The following is a 27,929-nucleotide window of genomic DNA, read 5'->3' as shown; positions in this document are numbered from 1 at the left end:
AGAGAGAGAGAGAGAGAGAGACGAAGCCGATTTCATCGTATACTCTCGTCGTTCGTGGTAAGGGTTTCTTCTATCCCTCTCTCTTTCCTATTCCCATTTCCCCCCTTATCATTTCGTTTTCGTTTTTCATTGCTCGCGATCTGGTCGCTATTTTGTTCTTTGACGTTAATTCGTTGGTATTCTTGGGTTGAATTTGGGATTCTGTTGATTATTTTTGGTTTTTCTTGGTGGTTCCATGGATCTGTTTGTCTGGGGTTAGGGTTTTGGAGGTTGGAGTTGAGGCGGATCTGTTGCGCGTCGTTTGGGTTGTGGAGCTGTGGGAGGTAGGTTTTTTTTTTTCCTGTCTTAAAAAAGAGACAAAAATGTTCTATTTTTAGGTTTGAGGTTGTGTCCATGTTCTCCTGACAAATGAGTGCATGAAACACCTCCTTGAAGTTTTTGTTGCTTGTGGGTTTCTTTTTCTTGTCATCTGTTGTTGCATGGTTGCTATATGTTCTGTCTTAGTCGGATCTTCACGATTTAGGGTATTTCTACGGTCGCCTATCTCTGTTTTTTGTCAGTGCCATGTAGCCAGTATTTGCTTATTTTAGTCCTTTCTGTTTTTTTCCTCTCCCTTACCTTCTCGGTTAGTTGCGAAGTTATGAAACACTGAGCCGTTATGCGTAACCATTGAAAGGCATGGATGTTGGAGCAGTTTTCTTATTTCTGACTAAAATTCGAACGATGTTAGTGGTCTTAACTCTTTAGTTGTATGTTTCTCACATGGTTATTCTGCCTACCCTCATAAGCTTGCCTCCTGGAAGCTAAGCGCTCCCGAAACTCGTTTCCCAAGTCATGGGGAACCCATTTCCAAGTACGTGGGATTTTGGGCACATGAATTGTAGTTCTACTGAAAGGCAATACATCTACATAATTAAGGGTTCTGGTTTTCATAGGATGAAAACTGTAGGTGACCTATTCTTTCTTCAAAAAAGAGAGGAAAAGATTGGCCTATCTGTTAACGTTTTCTATATTTTTCTAAAACACAAAAAAGTATGCTTTTCTTAAACATGAAGGTGTTTTAGGCAATTCATTTGAAGGAATAAGTTAAGACAGAAGTGTTTGAAATTTGCTTCTCTTTGTGGAGGCCTGTACAATGTTATGCTTTTAATCATAACTTGGTGATTGTTACGGCATTACTGAAAAGTTATTTTTTCTATTTTAAATCATTAATACCAGTTTTCATCTTTATATCTAGTACATATTTGAGCGGAATGATTATATAATTTTAAATAATATTATTAGTTTAGATTATATGAATCTTTATACATAGTAATAGTATACATTGAATGGACTGATTAGATAATCATAAATGAGAAAATTATTTGAGGTTTATGTGAATATTTTGTAAAGATGAAATTTCAGTTACTCAAGTCAGACGTAGTAGTAATATCATGGCATGATGATATTGACTCAGGATTCTAAAGAGTTCCTAATTCACATCGTAGACATTTTGTTTTCCTTTCTTGCTTCCCGCTTCACAGAGACCTATAATACTTTCGCTTCTCGTTTCTGTTTCCTACATTGCTTATTGTTTCCTTCTTTGGCAACCTGGTCTTTAGATGTGCACCAGTGTATGTTGTTATATGATTGTGGTCTATGGTTCCATGTGTCTGCATAACTTATAAAAAAGGTGCTTAATCCACAATGTTGTTTATTAGCTTTGATGTTTTGTTGCAGTGCTTTGCTTTGTGATCCATATCTGTACTGGAGTTGGCATTTTTTGATGTTTGGTATTTCTTACCTCTTTTTACAGCCTCTTTTTTTTTTCAATTTTGTGTTTACAATCTTTTTAGGTGCCTTACATTGTTTGTTTTCAGTGTTGCCATTGTTTTTCTCCCATAAATGAGCTGATCAGCTCTTGCTTTAATCCATATAATCCTTTTTTTTATGTCTTGGAAGTTGGAAGATAGCATCAAAATGGTGCATGGTTCTTTTATTATGTTAATCTTGATTGGGCTTTTGTTATTTAGCAGGATTAGAGCACTGATCTGGATGCATATGCATATTTTCTTGTGGATCATAGTCATTAGGCACCACACTATTTAGAATTTCTCACATTTTTAAAATTTCAAAAAAAAGGAAAAAGAAATAAGCTACACATTTTTCAATAAATTGAAAAATTCTAAAAATAAATCATTTTGTTAATGTCGTGACATTATTATGATAATTTTTGTGCAATTCGGTTACTGGGAACTAATTTAAAAATTATTTATTCTCATTATTGTTTTTGAAAAAACCTTGAGATTTTCCCATGAAAACCACATGTTTTATTTTTATTTTTCCAGGAAGAACCTTGCAATATTGCAAGTCTGGCTGTGATGTAGTTACCCCTATTGCTGTATTTGACCCTATGTCACATAGGTATGGGTGGGGGTGTGGTGTACGACACAGGTACAAAGAAGGGTATGACATACAATTTCATAAAGAGAGAGGTGTGTGTGTGTGTGTGTGTGTGTGTGTGTGTGTGTGTGTGTGTATCAGATCATATACACATATGCAAAAAGTGCCCAGTTGTACTACATTCTAGAAATGCTTTATATATGAAACTATAGGCTGTCAGTTACAAACGAAAAGTCTAAAGCATGTTAAATGTCTATAGCTAACTAACAAATAATGATAATAATAATTAAGAATAAACACTTTTAACATGAAGTGCTGACCACACGTCGTTTAGATCATAGGGTGAATAAAATGGGTCAAGTTCAAGATCCAGTTGACCCATGCACACAAGAGTACCCAATGCCATCACCTGTATGAAACAGGCGGGGGGGCCTGGTAGAAGTGCCCATTTTGCATAGATTTAACCTTGTTGGCAGACTGTTGGTTTTCAGTTCTAATCTTCAACCTGTTTGTCATTCTCCACATGCACTTTATAGTATATGGACTTTAATCGGGAGTATTATTCTGCTGTTCCTTTTGTTGTACAATGCTATTATGTCAAAGACTTGTATGATTATGATCTTTAGTTTTACAATATAAGTTTGGTTATAATAGCTTTTTTATTGGTGAGCATACCATGCTAGTGCTTGTTAATATCTATAGGACGAACTGGTCAAGTGCAAAGGCTGACTCTCAAACCAGTTCATGTGGGTCATGTCTGTTGATAAGTTGTATACACAGTATTCCAGATTGATACGGGCAGTACCTGTATTCACCAGGATCAGAGATTCTAAGATTTATGACACAGACCTTGACAATTTCCTAGCCTACTTGCATTGTTATATCACTCAAGCCGTATACCGGTGCTCCGTGATTCATAAAGACTATTGGTTTGTCAGTAACCATTGGAAATTTATGCATCCAAAATCAACTTCCGAAGGTCTTGTTGTCAATGAATAGTTAAGATCATTTCAATTAGAGTTTACTGTGCATGTGATGGCTTTATACTCTTGTTCAATTTAAACTATTTAAATTTATCCCAGGGCTGATTATTGAACCAGTAAATGTGTAGATTTTATTGTTCTGTTTGTTTTAATGTGGTTTCTAGGATTGCATTCTCCAACTTTGAGATCCCAGTTTACATATTTGTGGAAACATGCCATAACCCTTACTTCTTAGTTCTTAGGTGGTACAAGCCTGCAATGATTGAAATTCCGGTCTCAGTGTTGTTTTTTGTTCTTTTATGCATTTTCCCAGTGTTTATTGCAAGGTTGTCATAAAGGGAAAAGGAAACTGGAAACGATTTGGGAAACAAACCGGGGAACGACTGGGAAACACATGAGAATCAAACCAGGAAACACATGGTGAATGTTTCAGAAAAAAGTAATATAATAAATTAATAAAACAAAAAATAAAAATATGTACCCACAAGGGTTGACTTGGGTTCGGGCCAGGTCATGTTGTGTACACAGGCGCACACACACATTTCTTTTTTTGGTGCTAACATGGACAGGTATTCAAAAGAGTGGAGAATTCCCTTATCACTTAAGTAGTCTTGGAGATTATGTAATGCTTACTGTTTTTCTAGGCATTAGTTTCTTCTTTCTCTCTTCAGCTTCAAATTCTTATTGTTGACGCTCCTGGATGTGTGGAAGAAAGAGTTTTTTCTTTCCTTAGCTCCTACACACACAACACTTGTGGGTTCCGGATCTCTTAATTGAAACTCATAGGTAAAGCTGTTTTGACCAAATTTGAACCCATGGATGCGTTCAGCATGGTAAAAAAAATAGAAATTGACCCTTGGATCATATTTTTTCGATGTAAAAATATGATTTTTGGGAGTTGGAATTTTGGTGCATTGCAGGCTGTTGATTTTTCAACTATTGGAAAATCTAACATATACGTTGGTAAAACATGATCCAAGGGCCAGTTTCTACTAAACCAAACATGTAGATCTCATCTGTATGGTCAGATCTGCAAAAATAATAAAAAATAAAAAACATGAAGTTTTTCACTCGTGGGTTTGGAACCCACAAGAAAAACATGATTCAAGGGCCAGTTTTTACCATATTCAGTGATATTGCTGATATTTTGAAAATGTTGTGATATTATTGGCAATTTAAGGTAAGCCAACAATATCATCAAAATATTGCAATAATATTGTGATATTATCATAGTATTGTTGAAAAAAATCTTATTTTTATATGTTTTTGTATTTTTTGTTTCTTTTGTATTTTAAAAACTTTTCAAGTTTATTTCCTTACACTTTTGCAAGAAAAATGATACAAAACGTATGTTTTCTGTCTTTTATTATATATATATTTTAAAACTCTTGAGATTTTTCTGATAATTTCCTGAGAAAACCACTTATTAAAACTCTCTCCAAGAAAAACCCTCATCAAAAAATTACCTTGAATGATACAAGTGATTATGGTTTCTACTAAACCAACATGTAGATCACATCTGGAGGGTCAGATCTGCAGAAAAAAAAATTCACTTGCAGGTTTGGAACCCATGAGTTTAGCCAACATTTTCCTCATATATATATATATATATATATATATATATCTATATGTATGTGTGTGTGTTTGTTGAGTCAATTTGTTACTCGGCTGAGTTAACCTAAGAATCCGCCAAGTCTTGCATGATTTCTGGGTGATTCACTAGGTTGGCCTAGTGAATGTCCAGTCCAGGTTGACTTAGTCAAGTGAACAAGCCAACCTGACAAATTTTAAAACTATGGTTATAGTTTCCTTGGTAATTATTTTATTTATTTATTCAGAAACATCATTGGAAATGCTTTGTGTTTTTACAGTGGAATAATGCCTCGCTATAATGATGACCGTTATGGTAGTACACGCCTTTATGTTGGTCGCCTTTCCTCCCGTACACACACACGTGATCTTGAAGACCTTTTTAGCAGATATGGCAGGTAGTTGAGTTTTTTTTTTGAGATACTAATTATTTTATTGGCTTGTCATTGTTTTTTGTTTCTTTACTTGTTTTAAAAGATATTCCTTGGTTTTCACAACAAAATGTGTTCTGACATGCTGCATAAGTGTGTGCAAGTAGCTGTGTTGACAGCCTCAGCTTCCACAAGTATCTTCTGCCCATTGTCTGTCTTTTTATTATCAGCCATTAGGATTTCTGTGATCATTTAGCATTTCCTAAATTTGAGTCCTGGTTGGGTCAGTAAGGTGTGTGCTTGTTGAGGAAATCCGAGTTTACTAGTCTTTTCTATAGTTTTCTGGCATTGTATTCTGTGTTTTTTTTGTAAATGTTGTTTTCTTAAAAAAATTAGGGGAGTTTGTCTACTGTTGCAACTGGTGGGTTGAACAGACTACATCTTGCGTTTCTATCACTTGCTTCAACTTTTTCTCTTGTTTCACATTTTGTTTCTCCTGTATTGCTTTTGCTTTGACATATCCTTTGGTACCTTCTGCTAGAAACATTGTAAATGTCTTGTTCACATTCCTTTTGTGGCCATGGCCACATCATGTCGGGCTAAATTGCCTCATTACTTTTTTTTAGAAATTTTATCAGCCATCCACACTACATGCGCTGTTCCTTCTTTTCCTATGCATTTCACACATCTCTGGATCCTTGATTGCTGGCCACCTGTGGCTGCTTGCTTGATCATGTACTTCAGCAGGTGGTGGGGTTAGTGTCTTTATCATGTCTACAAGGACATTTCTCCTTAAACCATGCCTGCCTTTGTGCTTGGGTTTTGGTTCTCTGTGCTCTGTTGCCTTATCTATATGAGAACGTTGACCCCCAGGTAGTCATGTTTTTAACTTGAATGAACTTATTGAAGGTTTCTGGGCTTTTGCCCAACCTGGAGGTCTGTGATGAGAGGGTGCCCTTGGTGGAATTGGTGGCTATTCTTGCAGAATTAATAAGAGGCTTTGGCGGATTATTTCTATAATGATGTTATTGCATGTTTTTATCGAATTGGCAACGGTCACAAAGTGGTGTTTTGTTCATCTTCTGAGGGGCAAAGTATCATACCCTCCGGTCCTTAACTCATGATGGCCTTATTGTTTCTGGCAAACGTTTCCGCAGAGTACGAGGTGTGGACTTGAAGCATGACTTTGCCTTCATTGTAAGTATATCTGCTGTTTATATTGAGAAGAGTGATTCTCAGAGGAAAAAATATGTTATATTTTTATTTGACCAAGGAATCAGAATAAATACAAAATGAGCCCACTATTACGGGGATTACAAAGATATTCATATATGCACAATATTTAATTTTGTAGACAGTTACAAACAGGAATTTGGCTGGATGAGATACGTTGCCTCCACGTTTGGTTGGTTGACGCCGAAGGCGATAATCGTGGGAGGCCCTTCCATATTTGGTGGCCTGGCCACCGTTACCTTGAGCTGACCCTTCCACATTTCATGGTCCAACCCAATCCTTGAGTTGGCTGAGGTTGGTTGAGGATGAAGTCCCACAATATTCGTGGGACTGTTACTTTGCACTGGTTGGAGTGAGCTGGTAGATTCTTTGCTGAAGATGAGGTCCCACGATCTGTTAGCTCTAAGACTCCCCCTCAAGTTGGAGCGTGCAAATCTGCAATGCCCAACTTGCTTGCAAGAAAGTGGAATTGGTCCTTTCCAAAGGGTTTTGTGATGAATATATCGGCTAACTGAAATTTGGTGGGTACATGAGTAGTGAAAATGAGGTCGGCTTCGATCTTATCTCGAACAAGGTGACAATCAAGCTCGATGTGCTTGATATGTTCGTGAAAGACCGGGTTTGGATGCAATATGAATTGTGACTTGATTATCACATTATAATTGCATGGGCTGGTGATGAAAAATCTCAGATCATAGAGAAGTGCTTGTAGTCACTGAAGTTCACACACTGTAGCAGCCATAAACCTATATTCAACCTCGGCTCAGGATCTTGACATAGTAGGTTGTTTTTTAGTCTTTCAAGAAAGTGGGCTTTTTCCCAACATGGTGAAATAGCTAGTTGTGGATCTTCGAGTCACAGGGCAGCTTGCCTACTCAGAGTCACAATATGCCACCAATTGGATATCTATGTGAGAGGATAATAGTGTGCTCTTTTCAGGAGTAGATTTCAGATATCATAAGACCTGAATGGCTACATCATAGTAAGGGATACGTGGTTGGTGCCTGAATTGACTAAGAATGTGAACTAAATAAACAATATTGGGTTGTGTGACCGTGAGATATATCAATCTGCCCACTAAGCGACGATACCGGGTTGGATCTTGTTCGCCTTGATCTGCAGTCAAGCGAAGTTTTTGATCCATAGGAAAATCGGTGGGTCGAGCTCCAAGAATCACATCGTCCAAAATGTCTATATTTTTGTTGGCTTAAAAATATGCCCTTTGGGGCACATGCGATTTCAATGCCCAAAAAATATTTCGATTTTCTTAGGTCTTTGAGGTGAAATTGTGTATGTATTTTTTTTTTCAACTGGGCAATTAATTGTTCATCATTTCCTGTCATGACGATATCATCAACATACACCAGAACTGTTGAAAATCGAGTCCCCGTTTTGTGGGTAAAGGGAATAGTCTGCCTTGGCCAGTAGTTTTTAATCCAAGAGACAACTTGCTAAACCAATTGCATGACGATTGTTTCAAATTGTAGATCAATTTTCGAAGCTGATACACTTGGTTCTCCCCTTTACTTTGGAATCCCGGTGGAAGTTGCATCTATACTTTCTCATCAAGGTTCCATGTAAAAATGCATTGCTTACATCAAGTTGATGTAAGTTCCAACCTTTGATAGCAGCGTATGCTAGTAAACAACACATAGTAACCAGTTTTGCCACTGGGGCAGATATCTAGTGATTGTCAAATCCCTCGATTTGGGTGTAACCTTTGGCTACCAAGCGGGCTTTGTACCGCTCGATGGATCCATCTGCCCGATGTTTCACCTTATAGACCCATTTGCACTCAATGGGTCGTTTATCTGGTGGTATGGATATAATGGTCCAAGTGCCATTTTCCTTGAGGGCTTTGATTTTTGCCGACATTTCATTTTGCTAATGTGAACTCTTTATCGCTTCACTATAGTTATGAGGTTCTCTCTCAGAAATGACAACATAGATGAATGCAAAATGAGGAGTAAATTTGTGAGAAGGCAAAAAATTAGCAATGGGGTATAGTGTATATGAAGAGAGTTGACTTGAAGAGAGCTGACCGTTGGAGCCGGGTAAAGTACACATGGGCTGGGTATAGGCGGATGAACACACATATTTAGAGAGATAGTTGGGAAGCTAGTTAATGAGACTCACGATGAGACTGCTCTACCAACTTCACATATTCCTAGTCCAAGTCCTACACCACAACATGTTCCCATGCACAGATCTGTTTCGGTTGGTGTGGATGTTGGTAGATAATAATCGATAATAAATGTCATAACTTGTTTGGGTAAAACAGGTTCCTGTGAAGGTTGATTGGGAATGGATGTTTGAAATGAAAACATGTCTTCATGAAAAGTAACGTCACAACTAGTGAAAATGTCATGTTTGTCTAGGTCATAAAGACTATATCCACATTGTCCAAATGGATAACCAACGAAAATGCAACGTTTGACTCTTGAGGAAAATTTGTCCTTAGATGCATTCAAATTACGAGCATATCATTGACACTCGAAAACACACAAGTGATCATATTTTGGTTTGTTTTGAAAAAGAGTTTCATGGGGTGTTTTGTTGTGCAAAATGTGAGTAGACATTCGATTAATGAGGTAAGTGGCATTGAGAATGCATTCCCCCTAAAAGGAGATAAGTAAATTGGCATGAAATCACAACACTCGTGCAACCTCAAGGAGGTAATAGTGTTGCTTTCAGCTCTAGCGTTTTGTTGAGGGGTTCCAACACAAGTTCATTGATGATCGATATCGTTTTGGTGAAAATAATTGAGTCATATGTGAAAGAAATTTTGCTCCGTTGTCAGTGCAAATTTTCTTTACTTGAGTGTTGAATTGGGTCTTGACCATGACAATGAATTTGGTTAGAAAATAATACGTTTATTATTTGTACCTCGTTAAATAAGTCCAAGTGCAACGTGAAAAATCGTCTACTATGGTAAGAAAATAATGTGCACCTGTGTGTGACAATGTAGTATAACCACCCCATATGTCGCAATGATTTAAATCAAAAGGTGAATCACTTTTATTGGTGCTAACAGAAAATGGTAAACAAGTTTGTTTTGTTGTATGACATGCATCACAAAATGGTTCATATAAGGAGTAATATTAGAGTCTTCATGCAATAATGAAAGAATACGTTCTTTGGCCTGGTATCCAAGACGCATATACCAAATGCGAGAGTCGGAGGGAGATCCAACATAGAGGCATTGACTACTTGGTATATTGGAAAGATGGTATAACCCGTCCTGCACTCTACTCGCTCCAATCAGCTTCTTCGATGAAAGGTATTGAAAAATACAGAAGGTTGGAAAAAATATCGCAGCACATTGCAATGATTGAGTTAACTTATTAATAGAAATGAGATTGAAATGAAACTTTGTAATGCAAAGGACGTTTGAGAGTTTGAGAATGGTGACACTTGTTGGGTGACACACAGGTGTCACCCATACGAGAAACCATTAGACTTTGACCATTTGGGAGGTTAACTGGTTTTGCTTCCGCAAGAGTCTTCACATTACACAAAGAATGAAGATGAGAGGTCATGTGATCAAAAGCGCCGATGTCGATGATCCAAGAGGACATATTGTCAACAGGATTGAAAGAGACGTTCTCTGCAAGATTAGGGGAAGTTGGTGTAGAGTTCTTATTGACGAAAGCGAGAAACTGCTTGAATTGCTCATCGGATATCTATGACAAATTGTGGCCAACATTAGATGTGGATGTAGCACCTTGCGTCAACCCATGGGTGGCCGCAAGAGGAGATCCAGACATTTGATCCGCTGCATTGGATCCTTGTTTTGAGTCTTGATTAAGTGGTGTATTGGATGAACTTCCTTCTTTAGGATGATTCGGAGGATAACCATGTAGCGCATAACATTTGGATTTGTAATGTCATAGCATGCCACAATGATCACACTTGGGCCAGTTTCACTTTTTTTTTTTCAGGGTTGCGGCCAGTGGAGATGGACTTGGTTTGAGCATTAGTATTACCTTTGATATAGAACGCTGCAGATTCAAATGAATTATTCACAGACTGAAGTAAATGCTATTTTTCTTCTTGGAGAACCATGGAATACACCTTAATGATGTTGGGTAAGGGTTGAATAACAAGAATTTGACTTCATGCTGGTAAAACTTTCATTCAGTCCCATGAGGAACTAAAATACTTTCTCTTGTTGTTGGGCGACACTTTGTTCTTTGGCTGCTCCACACATGCGTACAAAGACTCCGAAGTAGGATGCACGCTCATCCCATAAGGCTTTTAGTCTGGTGAAATAGGTAGACAAGGGCAATTGTTTTTGTCGATGTTCCGTAATCAACTTCTTTAAATGAAATATACGGGTAGCATTACCTTGAGAGAACCTCTCCTCAAGATCGACCCATACGTCTCTCGCTGTCTCGACATAAATGACGATGCTTGCAATGTCTTTCGTTAATGCATTCAACAGCCATGACAAGGTCATGTCATTGCAACGACTCTATTGGTGATGCTTCCGTTTACAAACCCATACTTATTTTTCGCGCTCAATGCCATTTTCATGGCTCGCTTCCATGTTGAATAATTGTCCCCATCTAACTGGGCTGACACCAAGATTGCACCAGGATTGTCAGAATGATGAATATAGTATGGAGATGAATCTGCATCTCTACCTTGGTTCTGAACATTGGCTGATAGACTTCCACTATCATTACCAGCCATGAGAACCTTAAAAGCATGTTGCACGAGCTATCAAAGATCTCTGCAGTGTCCTGCCACGAACAAATATGCTTGATGTGCAACGAGAAGGAAAAAAAATCTACAGTGGCCAACACAAGGGAGGACTTGTCCAGCCGTGCCGCAGATGAGTCTTGTCCAGCCGTGCCGCAGATGAGTGGGAAATGAAAAAAGCCAAACCTGCCATGAACAGACTTGCCGCGACCACGATTTGCCAGACGTGCAATGAGAAAAAGAAAAGAAACAACACACACCGGGAATGGATCAACTGAATGTGTTCTGAAACAGTAGGAAAATTAGGATCTGAGTCTCTGGTCTGATTCCATGAGAAGAGCGATTCTCATAGGAAAAAATCCATCATCAAGACATCATTATCAAAAATATTTTAACAAAAAAATTAGTGAGCCAAATATTCATTATGAAAACTATCCGTTGTACAAAAGTTAGGGTTTCTCCTTATACAAAACTCTAGCTAAAACAAGTATCCCAGACAGCAAGAAGAGGAGTGAAGTCTCAGGCCATCTCGCATCCCGCCATCGGCTGTCTGATAAACCTACTCGTCACCTGCGCTCATAAAATGGGTCAGTTTCACAAAAAACTGGCAAGTACGCAAGCGAGACAATATGAAATAAAAAATAGAGCAATACATATTATGCTAGCATGATAAGCAATTTAAAGCAGTAATTAAGCTACACTAACATGATAAACAGTTTAGAACAGAAATTTAGCTACGCTTGCATGAGCAATTATCTTATGCAGATAAAAAATATACTTTTAACATGGATAATTGATTCCACAAGTGGATAACAATTAACGAACAATCATCGGCTGACACAGATTATAAGCAAACAATTCATCATTCTAAAAAATGCACATTCAAACAGTTATTGTAAACAAGATATTCTTTGTTTCAATATTAGCTGGCCTATGGGTATGCACAAATACGAACCGTAGGCACAACCGAGACTGATCTGGGGGTTTATTATGCTATATATTTTATAATACCCCGAATTACTAGATGAGTTCGCTCCTAAGCGGACGATCAGTGACCAAGAAAGGATTCTCGAAAGGCATTCGTGGCCACGGATGTATCCTACTTTTGCAGAAGTCCATAAGATCTACCACTTAGGATAATTTCAGGTAGTCCCGTCCCCTAACTGCGATGACCGGGGACACCGAGTCATTTACCCGAGGGGTGGTTGTTAACAACTTGTCCATTATGTCACATGGGTGCGGGTGCGACACGGGTGCGGCGCAATTTAAAAATTTTTGGACACGGGGACTCGGCTATATATATATTATTTATTTTTTTTTTAAAAAGTGCACAGACACAACACCGTATGTGACTGTGCACAGTCACAGTCTGTGACTGCAACACAGTCCACTGTGCACAACATTGTGACCGCCCACAACACAACTACTGTGCACAACACTGTGCATTTTTTTTTAAAATAAAAAATATAAAAAAATTCATTTTTTAGGGATAAATAGACATTTTTGGACTCAGTCAAAGTTGACCGAGCCTAAAATGTGGACGAACTCGGCCTCGACTCGTTGACCGAGTCCGACTCGGCGTTGATCGAGTCCAGGTCGAGTCCGAAGCCGCACCCATGTCGGGGCGTGTCGACTCGGGTGCGACACCTCCCTAGCCGAGTCCGTGTGACTTAGCTTGTCCATCAGAGTTTTTGTACCATCCATCATCTCTCTTGATGAAAACAAGAGACGAATGAGCACATCAGAGGTTACTTCACTGACGTCCCATCCTATGTGCTCTGGTCACATGGGTGCGGGTGCGACACGGGTGCGGCGCAATTTAAAAATTTTTGGACACGGGGACTCGGCTATATATATATTATTTATTTTTTTTTAAAAAGTGCACAGACACAACACCGTATGTGACTGTGCACAGTCACAGTCTGTGACTGCAACACAGTCCACTGTGCACAACATTGTGACTGCGCACAACACAACTACTGTGCACAACACTGTGCATTTTTTTTAAATAAAAAATATAAAAAAATTCATTTTTTTAGGGATAAATGGACATTTTTGGACTCAGTCAAAGTTGACCGAGCCTAAAATGTGGACGAACTCGGCCTCGACTCGTTGACCGAGTCCGACTCGGCGTTGACCGAGTCCAGGTCGAGTCCGAAGCCGCACCCATGTCGGGGCGTGTCGACTCGGGTGCGACACCTCCCTAGCCGAGTCCGTGTGACTTAGCTTGTCCATCAGAGTTTTTGTACCATCCATCATCTCTCTTGATGAAAACAAGAGACGAATGAGCACGTCAGAGGTTACTTCACTGACGTCCCATCCTATGTGCTCTGGTCACATGGGTGCGAGTGCGACACGGGTGCGGCGCAATTTAAAAATTTTTGGACACGGGGACTCGGCTATATATATATTATTTTTTTTTTTTTTAAAAGTGCACAGACACAACACCGTATGTGACTGTGCACAGTCACAGTCTGTGACTGCAACACAGTCCACTGTGCACAACATTGTGACTGTGCACAACACTGTGCATTTTTTTTTAAAATAAAAAATATAAAAAAATTCATTTTTTTAGGGATAAATGGACATTTTTGGACTCAGTCAAAGTTGACCGAGCCTAAAATGTGGACGAACTCGGCCTCGATTCGTTGACCGAGTCCGACTCGGCGTTGACCGAGTCCAGGTCGAGTCTGAAGTCGCACCCATGTCGGGGCGTGTCGACTCGGGTGCGACACCTCCCTAGCCGAGTCCGTGTGACTTAGCTTGTCCATCAGAGTTTTTGTACCATCCATCATCTCTCTTGATGAAAACAAGAGACGAATGAGCACGTCAGAGGTTACTTCACTGATGTCCCATCCTATGTGCTCTGGTCTTTCAGACGCACTTGAGCATCATGCTTGTGAAGACGAATCATCACCATTTTATGTGATTTCAACAAGGTGCACATTGTACATTTCGGGGTTTTCATCGACCTCTCATCCTACTCACCATAGTAACAAACATATCGTACCTGTCTAAAGGTACAACTACGATGATAGGGGCATAGGTTTTTCAAAGGAGAACCCAACACATTTTCACAAGTACATGCAAGTACATGCTGATAGGACTTCAAATATTAACATGCTTAGACTTGTGAAACATGAAACAATCATGCATGGTTTAGATTATCTATGAATCTAAAATGCTTATCTCAAGTATACCAACTTGGGGGAAAGCTAGTTGCTAAGTTGCAACCCAAAATACTCTCTAGCTTTGCTTCGCAATACTGCATACCCGAGATGCTCGAATTCGTCTAAGAAGACCCTCTCTCGAGACTGAAGCGCTTGTACTCAAATTCACATCTTTTTTGAAAAGAGCGAAAATGGTACGTGCTCTTGCGTGCATGCGAGATTGCATTTGAGGAGTAACAAATGCCTAAAAATATAAGTCTGTGCTCAAAGTGCGGCGGCAAAAAAAACAAGAGCAAAAATGCGAATGCAACAGTTTGTGCACATAAAGCTCGACGACAAAGCAAGTACGACATAGTAAAAGCAAGTACAAGCCTGTGCACTCTTGCACGGTGGCAAAATAAACAGAAAAGACTAAAAAACAGTAAAGAACGAAAGAAACTGCGAAAGCAAAAGCCTGTGCACATAAAGCGTGGCGGCGAAGTAAAGACAAGAGCAGTAAAAACAGAAAGTAGTAAAGACAGGAAAGTAAATGCAGAAAGAAAACCCTGTGCACATCAATCGTGACGATAACATAAAACAATAAAGACAGAAAAATAAATGCGGAAAGAAAAGCCTGTGCACATCAAGCGCGACGGTAACAGAAAGCAGTAAAGACAGAAAATTAAAAAGGACAAGGATCACGAAACCACATCATTGAGTTAAAAGCGTACGTATATATTACATATATATTGTTCTTGGTTCTTTCTTTTTCATTTTTAAAATTTAATTTTAATTGCTTTATTTTTAATTCGTCCATTGTTTGCGCAACTTTCCCTTACCTTGGGGGAGTTGCGAGGTTGCGCACGTCTTTGAGTGTATGTAATGACGGTCTCGGGTCACGGGGTCACAAGCTGTGAAGGTACAATACATTAGTATGTTAAAAACAAATTGGAAGAAGCAAAAAGGGACAAGGGCACAACCTATGCCTGTCGATTCAAAAAGGGAGGGAAGGGGGCAGGAGCTGTCGATTCAAAAAGGGAGGGACAAGCGCACAACCCCTGCCCGTTGCCTGTTCCGTCGAAAGGAGAAGGGGCAGGGGACACGCCCCTGCCGATCTGCTGCAGAAAAGAGGCAAGGGGCAGGGGCTCTGCCCCTACCCACAGGCTGCCGACTGGACTGAGGGCGAGGAGGGTGCGACAACACCCTCCCCCTGGTAAAAGGGCAAAGCGGGAGGCAGGGGCTCCGCCCTTGCCTGACAAGAAACAAAAGGGGCAGGAGGCGAATGGAAACCCAAAGGCGGCAGGGGGGTCTCGCCCCTGCCTGCCAAAGGAAAATAACAGGGGCAAGGGGGCGAGCGGAGAGAACAATGGAAAGGGGGAGGGTTCCTTGAGCGAGAAACCCTGCCCCACTTCACATGCCTTAAAAAGGCATGGGGAGGGGGTTTTAGGGTACCTGGGTATGGATCCGGGTTCGATTTTTTTTTTTGTAAAATCGTGGGTTTTACAATATTCGTGGGACTGTTACTTTGCGGTGGTTGGAGTGAGCTGCCGATGGTTTGCTGAAGATGAGGTCCCACGATATTCGTGGGACTGATCTGTTAGCTCTAAGATCTATGAGTTTTATTTTTTCTTTGATCGCAATGATAAGATGTGTTCTATGTTTGATACAGTGTATGAATTTTATCTACAGCACGAAGTCTATCAGCTGAGCCTCTTTTGGTTTCTCACTAATAACTGATAAGGTCTTCGGGATGTGAGCCTTTCTTTTGTTTTTCCTGGTTATCTTACTTTTTTTCCAGGAATTTAGCAACCCTCGAGATGCTGATGATGCTAGATACAGTTTAAATGGAAGGGAAATTGATGGAAGTAGAATCACTGTAGAATTTGCAAAAGGGGTAAAATTTTTTATCTTTCTTTTTCCCTGACATATGACTGTGAGGCATAGTGATGTTTGTGTGTGTGCTGTTTGTTCTACATTGTTGGTTTTAACATTCTATTTTGCTTTTCATATTGTGTTTATGTTGAGCTTAATTTGAGTTGGTCATATGCAAAAGTATCGATACAAATCAATGCATGACATGCTCAAAAGATAGTTTCTTTTTTGGAGGGAAGGGAGGGCCACAAGTTGGTCATAGTAAGAGTTATTTTGAGATTTTTTGATGCATGATGTTTTTGAGAGGTTCTCCAATAATATAAAAAGGACTATGGGTGGTTCATGTTTTATTGATGGATCACTTCAGCAGAAGCAGAAACTTGTTAGGTTCATAATTTTTTGCTAAGATGGCCAATGTCCTAAGCATTTTGTTAAGCCTTTTAGCATTTTCATTTTAGCTGATTGTGGCATCAACATGCTTCACATTTTTTCCTCAAAGAAATAAGAATCTTGGTAATGATAAATAACAAAAGTATGATGAGATGTTTCTCTAGTTCACAAATAAAACAAGAAAAAAAGAAACAAGATTCAAAAGATAAGTTAGTATCTAATGCTACCCTATTCATGATAAGTCATATGCTGACCATTTGATATGAGCGCACTGCAAACAGAGGGTTATACCTTAGGGATGCAAACGGATCGGATACAGGCCCAATCATGCCAGGTCCAATTCTTTAGCACAAACAATAGATGGAATATGAATTCTGAAATATGTGGTAAATTATGTCACATAGATGCTGGTGCAGCACAGGAATTCCTAAAAGCATGGGTGTGTGGGTTTGTGGCATAGTTTAAAAACTCGTTGGGTTCACCCAGTGACTCGGCCCGGATTGCCCAGTCACCGGGTCAAAAACCAGGTTTAACTCGGCCGAGTCATGGGCTGACTCGGCCGAGTCATGCATATATATACATATATAATATATTTTATGAAATATAATATAAATATTATGTATATTATATATAAAAATATGATGATATATGTATTACTAAAAGTATACATTAAATATATTATAAAAAATATCATATAATGTATATTATATATAATATATTGATAAAATACTATAAAATATAGATAATATATTACATATATTTATATATTTTATATAAAATATAAGTTAACATGACCCGGCAGAGTCACCGAGTGGACCCGGCTGAGTCACCGAGTGGACCCGGCTGAGTCATGAGTCACTCAAGGACGAGCCGAGTGACGAGTCACCGGGTTTTAAAACCTTGGTTTGTGGGGGTGGGAGTGGGGGTGGTGTATGCGGCTATATAGTGGACCCACAATCGAGACCAGTTTTGGGTCAAGCTCTCTGCACTGAGCTAGAGGAAAAATGCTCACAAGGTTTTTAACTTTTAAGGACAGGAAATAACACTGTCTACTTTTACTGAATCTGAAAATGGACAAAACTATCTTTGACTGTTTCAGACCCACCAACACGGGCACAACAGGCCTTTTGAAGCACCCATGTTACTTAGGTGGTAATATTGGATCGAGTGAAAACAAGGTCTTTACATGTGAAAATTGCAATTATGGGATTTTGATCTGAATTTGATGACCTATAATACTGATCCAAATCCAATCAGAATTGGAAAATAATCTGAGTAAGCAATCCAAACATCCATTTCGATCTTATTTAAAGGATCCAAATTTGGAAATAAAGATTAGAAATAGGGGTGGGCGTCCCATCCCAGGCCCATTTAGAGCTCGGCCCATCAGGTTTTAAGTGCGGCCCAGCCTGGAGATGGCCCAACCCATTTATTAATGGGCTGGGTTTTGACCCGGTTCTTAACGGGCTCGAGTTTGAGGTGCAGCCCCATGACCCGGCCCATTGGCCCAATGGGTCAATTTTTAGCGGTTCGGTCCAGCCCGACCCAAACCCATTTGTAGGTTGTTTTCGAATGAAGTTCATAAATTAATTCATATACTACCAAAAATGATGAATTAAATGAAAGATTAATGCACCCATCTAATTATCTTTCTATTTCTCATTTAATCAATGCAACTAATTAGGTAAATAGTAATAGTTACCAAATTACTATGCAACCAGCTACTAAAAACTTAATTAAGTAGCTCAGGCTCATTGGGTCGGTCCAGTAGCCCGTGGGCTGACCTGGGCCCAGCCCATCTATATAATTGGCCGGATTTCAGCCCGAGCTAATGGTTCAGGGCCTAAAACCTTGACCCAAACCTGGCACATGGTGGGCCGGATCGGATTGGCCCACCGGGCTGCCTGACCCATTGCCCACCCCTAATCGGAAATGCGGTTACATCTGATATATTTCAGCCTTAGTATCCCCTCTGATTCATTATGCAGCATAAACATGCTAGAGGAAGCATCTTTAAGGATTTTACATTTCTGCTCCAAGTTCCCCACGACATTGTGAATATACGCCATCTTCAGACCAGGTACCATTTCTTACCTTTTATACCTCCTCCAAGGTTCTCCAAAATTAGGACACTGGAAATATCTGAAGGTTCAAATAATTAAACTATGAACATCGCCAAATCTTGAGTAGCAGATTCTTCTTGTTGATGAAATTGTCATATACTAGGCAAAAGGATTATGATCCTTCTCCAAGTTCCCCACAACACTGTCCAGACCAGGTATTGCTTCTTACCTTTTATGCCTCCTCCAAGGTACTCCAAAATCAGGACACTGGAAGATGCCTAAAGGTTCAAATATTGAACTATGAACATCGCCAAAACATGAATAGTAGATTCTTCTTGTTAATGAAACTGCCATCTACTAGTCAATGAGAGATCTCTCCTTTTCTGGTTCAGTTGTGTAAAAAGGCTTGTCCAAAGGTGACAACGACCAAATGATATTCCTCTGAGTCAGGTTTATTGTTTTGTCACAAGCTTCTTTCCTTTTCAAGCCAAGAAAATTCAAGTAAAAATTCCGGGCTTTGAGTCAGGTTTCCCCTAACCTGCTTGGTTACTGTACTTAGTAGGTCAAATGGGCAGGTAATGGGCCTTGTGTTTGACCATCGTCTGATGGTTCCTTGGCCCTAAAGCCAGCCTAACTATGTCATGCTCGAGCTGACTTGCCCAAAATGGCTGTACATGTTATTGAACTCAGACTAGTCAACCAGCCTGATGTTCATCCCTGCAGTGACTGAATCCACCCTTACTGAAGAGCTGAACCAGATCCCAGATGTGAATTCTCTTTCCATGATAGTGATCCTTGCAGGAGCCCATATTTCTCTTTCAAAAGCTGTTCACTCGGCGTGCTTGTCTCATGTCAACATGACATGGCACTGGAACATGCTATACTGCAGCCATTCCAACAATTGTGAATACTGTCAAGCCTATGACAGGCATAGAAAACACCTTATGATTTTGCTCCTTTATCATGTAGTTACTTAGTGTCCTTTTCCTTCAAAATTTGTTGTTGATTTCATCAAGTTCCAAATTTCAACTTAGATTTGTCATCTAATCTTAGTTAATTATAATAACTTGGAATTTTCGTCTAAGAATTTGCGCTTTAAGATCATATTTTGCTTTATTGCTTTAGCTTAAGAATTTTGAAAATACATAAGGGGATATATTTGCTACTGTCTAATGTATATACAATATTGTTGGAGAATCATAGGTGCAAATGTTACCCACTTAATCTGACCCCATAGATGTGTTCTGTATGTTTTGTTTGCTAGAGAATGCACCTTGGATCAACCTGAAAAATATGATGTTTTTAATTCATGAAAATATTGGCACATTGTGCACTAGGGCTGCAAATGGATCGGATATGGTTGGATATCTGATCCGAATCCAACATGTTTTCGGATATGGATCCTCTTAAGTAAAATCCAAATGTGAATTCGGACTTGTTCAATCGGATCACTTTCAGATTTGGGTTGGATTCGGATCAGCATTTTAATTCGGATCTGGGGTGATCTGAATCAAAATCCGACCCGAATGCATTTCTTTTTACATGTAAATAGCTTGTTTTATTCAATTTTTTTCTGGATCCAGTATTACCACATGTATTTTGGATTTGGATTCAGTCTAACCTCCTCAGATCTGATTTGGATGTTGAGAACACATGATCCAAAGCCTATTTTCTCTCTAAACAAACTATGTAGATCACATCTTTAAGCTAGATCTGCAAAAAATTAAAAAAAGTTGAAAAAATTGGCGTTTCCTACTACATTGTATGTACAAACGACTGTAGCAAATATTTATCCAATGCATAATTTTACAAAGTGTCTGTGTGTGTGTCCCAATTCCAGTGTACTGTCAGGTTTGTCCTGTACCTGCATCTGTGCATGTGATATAGCTCAAAAGACTTGCCTGTCAATCGGAACCAGCTGTATTATTGTGTTGGATTGGAACATTATGGCAATGTAGAAAATCGTTTCAGGTGTTTGTACCTTTTGTTTTAGACCTGAACCAACAATGCTGATTGTTGAATTTAAATAGCAAAATACTTGAAGTTGTCTTAAGCATCTTTGCATAAACTTGTCAAGAAATACAAAGTACTTCAGATTGGATAATTCACCTTGAGCTTCATTTAATAGCATTAGATTGTTATCCTCATTCTGAATTATGTTCTGAATTGTGGCACCTCCTCTAGGGTGCAATTACCACAAAAAAGAGCAACTTGATAGATGCTTCACTAGATGAGGGCTCTGTTGTTTTTGCTTCTTCAAAGTACTTACTATAAGGGGCCACCAGTAACTCCATCTTTCAAGCCATCCCTCTCTGTACAGGCAATGCTGTTAAAATTGGTTCACTTGGTGAATCAGTTTCTTAAAAAAACCATAAGAATCAAATTGAATTGAATCATTTGTGAATCAACAACTTTTTACCATAGATGACGTGTCATTAAAAAAACATTAAAAATATTAAACAAATTTTTTAACCCCTTAAAAATATTAAAAAAAGTGAATTGAATAGCGCGAGAATCAGCCCTTTTGAATTGGCCGATTCAGATCGATTTTAACAACATTGAATACAGGGGATGCTGGGGGCTTCATTCGGGTGCTGTTGGCTATTCTTTGAAAAAGGGAGTCTAGCAAAACCTTGCTCAACTTGCTCCTCCAGATTGAGTTACATTATTAATTTTACTTCCTCTCTACACTCCCCTTCAAGCAGCTAACACACACTCTTCATGTACCTTACCAAGTCTGGTGCAAATGGAGGTCTCTCTCCTTATGGCATATCCATTGCAGCAGCAAGGGCAGTTTCCATTGGCTAGTGGAGAGAAGCTTGTTTGATCATTTAGCAGCTCTTTCTAAGAGAGGAATGTAAATACAAAATATCCCCTGGGAAAGCCTCATGGCCTGGTGGTCGGCATAACAATAATGACATTTGTTGATATGCCATCACCTGTATATTTAGTTAAGTTGCATCTGTAACTTTAAGCTTCATTTGGATTGCAATACAATGGCACTAGGCACTAGAGCATCACCAAGCATGGCCTGTCATCCAGGTGACAATGTGCACAACTTTCACAAATCAGCTAGTTTCCATCTTCTTGTTTAGTTCTTGTAAATCTCCATCTGCCACACATTTGATTTGGTGATCCTGAATGTGCTTTCATGGCTCATCCATGAGATATGAATTTCTTTTTGAGGATTGTCTCTTTGATCTCCTTGGAAATTGCTTTCCTGTTTTTGAAAAATGGTGTTGAGGTTGTCTGTCACTTTGAAATGCTTCCTGGAGCAAAAGGAAAGACTGCCTACTAATGTTTGCCCATCAACGCCCATGAGTAGATGATGTAATATTAATTATTGCTCATTGTCAAGGGACCCCGAGGTGCTGGAGGTTCTCGAGAGTATCTAGGTAGAGGTCCTCCTCCTGGAACTGGTCGCTGCTTTAATTGTGGCATTGATGGGCACTGGGCTAGGGATTGCAAAGCTGGAGATTGGAAGAACAAGTGCTACCGCTGTGGTGAAAGAGGTCACATAGAAAAGAATTGCCAGAACAGCCCAGAGAACCTCAAGTATTATGAATTATTCTCAACCTTTTCCTTTATTGTTTGTTATATGCATTGTCCAGCTGATTTGAAGATGGGGGAATGTGATTGTAGGCGTGGCCATAGCTATTCCCGCTCTCCTTCCAGGTCGCCAGGTCCACGCCGTGGTAGAAGCCGTAGTCGCAGCTACAGGTATTCTTCTAGTGCCTCTTCCTTCGTCTTATTTGGAACTGTTCCTTTCACGTAGACCATTTGTTCTCATCAGTCATCACCATAAAAATGTGTCGCCTTTGCAAAATCACTAGACTTGAAACAAGATAAAAAAAGTGTGAATATCGTTGAAAAATGTTACTTCATATCATCCTTGTCTTTCACATAGGCCATTTGTGCTCATCACCATAAAAATATGTTGCCTTTACAAAGTCACTCTAGTCAAAACACGGAACACAAAAGGTGTGAGTATGGTTGAAAAATGTTCCTGTAATTGTTGGTGGAATTTGAACATACTCCTTGACTTTTTCATGTTGGAAATGCATATACGTTGCACTGGGCTGGGTGCTATTGCATGCGTGTATAGGCCTTTTGTTAATTTTTTAAACCAGGCATGCCTCTGCCTACAAAGTGGCGCTTCCTAGGTGCAGCACTGCTTAATGGTTGGATAGCTCTACTACTCTTGGTGGGCAGGCCTACTGTTTGGGCAGTACAATGGCTGGCACTAGGGCTGCACACAGACTGAGCTGAACCTGAACTGAGGACATTGGTGCTTGTCTTGTCTTGGCTCTTCTTGAGCTAGCTTTTAGTAAGGAATTTCTTTTTTATTAACTTATCAATGTAGAGAAGGTGGAGTTGAATGTTTCGTTCTTTATTTGAGAGAACGAACCTGCTGCAACACAACTTTGTGTTGTGTTTTAAGGTATCATACAATATGTATGACAAATCTAATTTGGAAAGAACAAGCTTAGTCGATCTTTTAGTGAGCCAAAGATCAGGAGTGTAACGACCCCAACTCATACCTTTAAAAAATGCGGAATTTTTTTTTCTAAGAGTTGCGGAAAACTTTCCAGAGACCTGGGGTCCCTACAGTTCCAATTTCAGTTGGATAACCACACACCACAAACCAACTTACATTTATCATTCATAACCAACCAACTGAACTCTTTTATTAATGAATCAATAAGAGTCATATTCAATGTCAAAAGTGAAATAACAAATTGCGGGAAATAAGAACTAAAAGAAAACAAAAGTAGAGCCACTCTGTCCGTAAGTGAAGCCGTCTGAAGTAAACGTGACCCTCGTATCCCCTCAGAAGCGAGTCGATTTCACTGATCATCTGTGTCTGGGAAAAACAATAAAATGAGGGTCAGAAATCCGAAGAATTCTGCGTACAGGTATCCCTAATGAATCAAATAAGAAAAAGAGCATAAATAAGATCTATGTAATATTTTGAGGGATATGGTTATAATCAATTCATAAGACAATTAACCATTCATGCAGAATTAAACATTGAACATGAGGGAACACGAAGTAAGTAACATTGATCACAACTTAATCAATAAGGCAATTAAATGCAAAAGAGATCAACATCATACAATGATCAACATAAACAACCAAGTGAACTGGTAAACATGCATGAACTAATGCATAGCAAGAATATGCATGATTTATGTGCAATGCATGAACCATTTATTATCTTTCATTTAAGCTTTCCTCTTTCCATATGCATGTCTTATTAAATGCACACAATCCTTAAGTTCCTCTTTTTAATTTATCATTGCCCGCGGATACACCAAACAGGTACAATCCCCGATGTCAAGTATGGTTCCCGGGGTAGCTTAGCACACAATTTGTATTTTATTACCGGGTTCCACACTTAGCCCTCGACCGATATCAGGAAACAACACCATCCATCAGAATCTTGGAAAACAACATCCAAAGTCGGGGACACCATGAAAAACAGCATCCACTGGCGCCACTTTATTGGTATACCAAACAACAACAGCTGTGTCAAAACACACCACCCCCAGGAATAGTGGCGGACTCTCCCTAAAACCGTGGCCAGGAGAAGAACCTCAATATCGGGTTCAGGGGCAACAACACATACGGAGTTTTTGTATCCTCACGGTTTTCCCCAAACCGCAACATCCAAGATTCCCACGCCAAAGCAGGGATATCAAGGAGAAAGTGAATTACACTGTTCCTTATTTTCTTTTATCTGGTTATTAATTCATCTCTCTTACATTTGCAAATTTACATGCAGAATTAATAACATAAGCTTTTCACGGGTCCACAACCCGTGACAACATAGAACAATGCGGTAAAACAATAATATCACATTTGATTTGTTGCAATGCATCAAAATAACTAAAACAGAGAACAACTGGTTCTCGAGGCTCACCCAGCCTCCTGATGATCCATTTGATTATCAATGCATTGACATGCAAAAATCATGAATAACAGACCATTATGAATTCTTTTCTATGCTTCTCAATGCACATTCATTTAGGATAATTTAAAGGTGTGCATGAAACAATAACATACATATACATGTGCATGAGTTCACAACTTTAATTTAAATTTCATGCTTTCATTCCATACACATGCTCATATCCCATGTATGATTTTATTTAGCCTATGCATTCATGTCAATGCATGCTTTAACATACATGTTCTTGTCACATACACACTTTGATGAAATTACACATCTTAATCAGCATGTGAACCTTCAAGTGGTGGTGCACTTGTCAATACATCAAGTTAGTGTACGATATGCATAAGATGTAGCTTTGCAGCAAATACTTTGATTTTTGCTTAATGTGCGAAATGCAGGAAAACAAAACATATCATGCTCTTACACACATAGGTCTGAATATCAGGTAAGCATAATTATGAAAATTTCAAGAAGAACTGAACCTTACACAAGCTAATTTAACTCAGCCTATAATATTTAGTTTAAGCCTTGGAAAACAGCCTGTATGATAACAACCGAAAACATTTACATGTTTAGCTAAATTATGATAACACTCATAACGTTTGTGTCATACAGATGGGTGTATGCCTAACAATCTTTGCACGTCCATATGCCTCTTAATCACCTTGTAAATAGGTATGACAGGATGCATGACATTAATCAATTATGCTACTAAGAAATTTAACAATTATGAAGCAAATGACCACTTACACATGAGTATATAAAAAAAACAATATAACCATGCAAAGCTGGACTAACACAGGTATAATGTAGTCTTATTTGAGAAGCAATGACCCAGCCAACCCGATCAGCTGGGTTTGACACACAACCAACCCCACCCAGCCGACCCGGTCGGCTGGATCTGCTGATGCACACAGCTCAACACACACCCATATTTTTGAACTAACATAACTTTTATTTTTTTTTGTTGCTGAGAGCATACTAACAGAAATTCTAAAAAGATCCAGAACCACATGTATGCTCACATAACTCAAGTATACACATATTTACAAAGTTCATAACCATGTCATGAAATACATATCAGTCATAAACATACGTTCAACCACGTTTTTGGCTTTATTTCCAGATTTACATGTCTTACTAATCCATAACATGGGTTCTTCAAAGAAAATTGACATCACCATGAGGCACACACATGACAATCAATATTTTTCATAGATAAAAATTCTGTTTTACTATAAGAATGCATCCATACGTACGTTGTTTCAAATAACCTTAAAAAAAAAGGGACCATGAAACACATGGATTTCATCCATGGATTGTAGAGTAAATGCTTAAATTTACTCACCCACATGGTTTTACACTAAAATACTCCATGGAAATATGATCCATGTTCTTTTTCCTCACTTAAATCAAAAGAAAAACCCGTACCTTTTTTTGAAGTTTTTCCGGCGATCTTACCGGCGATCTCCGATGCACGCCCACACGAGAGAGAGAGAGATGAGGGAAGAGGGTGAGACCCCCTCTTCCACCTCCCTTTTATCGCCGACCCCCCCCCCCCCCCCCCCTCTTGCCGAGAGGCGCGGGGTTTCGGTTACGCCTGCGTAACCCCCCCTGCCCCTTTCTTGTTTTGCTGCAGACCTAACGGGCAACCCTTATCGGGTTGCCCTTTTCTTTAAAAGGGCTTACACAGGGGCGCGGCTCGGGTCCGGACCCGAGGCCCGTAACCGGACCCCACAAACTATATGGATCCACCAGTTGGATCCGAATGGATCCAACTGTGGATCCTCGGATAAATAAAAAAAATTTAAATTTTATTTATTTCTTCTTCTTCTTCTTAATATTATTAGTTTTATTATAGATATGGATATAAAGACCACTTTATGGATCTTAGATCCACATGTTGGATCCATTTGGGTCCAAACACGGATCCAACCTTAAATACTTGGTTTTTTTTATACTATTAATTATTTATTTAAATATTATAAGTATAGTTTTAATACCCCATTGTGGGTTATTTACGCATTCCTTTATGGATCCGGTAATGGATCCAAGGCCCAAATTTAGAAAAGTACCCGTATTTTCCAATAAACTTAAATAATTAGTTGTCAAAAATTGAGGTTATTACAAGGAGGCTCCAGCTTAGCTTGTTTATTAAACAAGCAAAACCAAGCTTTAATGAGCTAAGCCCTATTTTTTTTGCAGGAAAATTGACTTGTTCTTCATCCCTTGCTGTCACCAGCAGTGATGGTGCTGGTGACAGTGCTTTCTTTTCCTATTTGTTATCCAACTCTACAGTAAGATCATTGGTTTGATGAGGCAATACGTGTTTCTTGTATTCCTGAGTCAGAACTGAAACTCCTTTCTGCATTCATCTGATTCAGCAAATTAATTTTGTGATATGTTTGTTGTGTCATTGTGGCAGTCGGTCCAGGTCCCCTCCTCGGAGGGATAGGCACAATGCTGTGCGAGAGGAGAGATCACAAAGCCCTCGTCCTAGCAGGAGCCCCAAGCCAAAGGCAAGTCCACCTCCTTCAAAAGGGAGGAGGCAGAGCTCTTCACCTGATGGGCAGAGGAGCATGAGCCCAGGCGGCAGCAGCCCCCGAGAGAGGGGGAGCCCACCACCAAGGGATCGTAAGCTGGCAGGCGACCACCTTGGTTCTGATTACAGTGGTAGTCCAAGAAATAGCAGGACCCCTATAAGCCCACACAGAGAGAGTCCAGTGGGCGGTAGGTATAGGAGCCCGGAGGCGAATGGAAAAAATGGCAGGAGCTATTCACCCATGCGTGATGATGATCAAAGCCCCTTGGATGATGATCGCCGTGGATCCCCTGCAAGATGCAGTGACTCTCTTGCTAGTGCTGAGGACTGAATCTCTGGTGAAAGAACTTGAAAACTCGTAGTTATTAGCTAATCTTATGTTTTAGACGAAAAAGTATGTTGCTTTTTATTAGAACTGTCTATCTGCGGGAGAAACTCTGGATTGAGGTTTATGTTTATGTTGGACTACTTTGTGATTTCTTCTTTAGTGGTTTTTCTTATTGACATCCATTGGATTTGGGAAATTCCTGCCCAGTGGGGGAATCAAGGGGGTGTTTGAATCCCCATCTGCACCGGTCCGCAGGATGCAGTCCGTGTGCCCACGCAAATATGGGATGCACAGATGCTGATTTGGTGCATCCCGCTGGCAACTCCGCCACTGTTCCATGCCCCTCCCCACGGAACAGTGGCTGAC

General features: G+C 39.5%; 1 protein-coding gene across 2 annotated transcripts; it reads left to right on the top strand.

Annotated features, from left to right (window-relative positions):
• Positions 1-27,735, top strand: LOC149845770 (uncharacterized). 2 transcript variants are annotated; one of them, XM_089995986.1, is made up of 7 exons: positions 1-57; positions 5,237-5,353; positions 6,484-6,523; positions 16,211-16,306; positions 22,096-22,292; positions 22,380-22,457; positions 27,119-27,735. In XM_089995986.1, exons 2-7 carry the CDS (start codon positions 5,244-5,246, stop codon positions 27,564-27,566), a joined length of 969 nt encoding a protein of 322 aa, XP_089852112.1. In that variant the 5' UTR covers positions 1-57; positions 5,237-5,243; the 3' UTR covers positions 27,567-27,735. The 2 variants fall into 2 exon arrangements, with proteins under 2 accessions (XP_089852112.1, XP_089852113.1); XM_089995987.1 differs by lacking the exon at positions 1-57 and adding an exon at positions 1,762-1,772.
• The last annotated feature ends 194 nt before the right edge of the window (positions 27,736-27,929 follow it).

Source organism: Nuphar pumila, chromosome 2 (genome assembly GCF_984573655.1).
Source record: "Nuphar pumila chromosome 2, dmNupPumi1.hap1.1, whole genome shotgun sequence".
Taxonomy (NCBI): domain Eukaryota; kingdom Viridiplantae; phylum Streptophyta; class Magnoliopsida; order Nymphaeales; family Nymphaeaceae; genus Nuphar; species Nuphar pumila.
The sequence above is the reverse complement of the archived record's forward strand: the minus strand, read 5'-3'. Positions and strand labels throughout refer to the sequence as shown.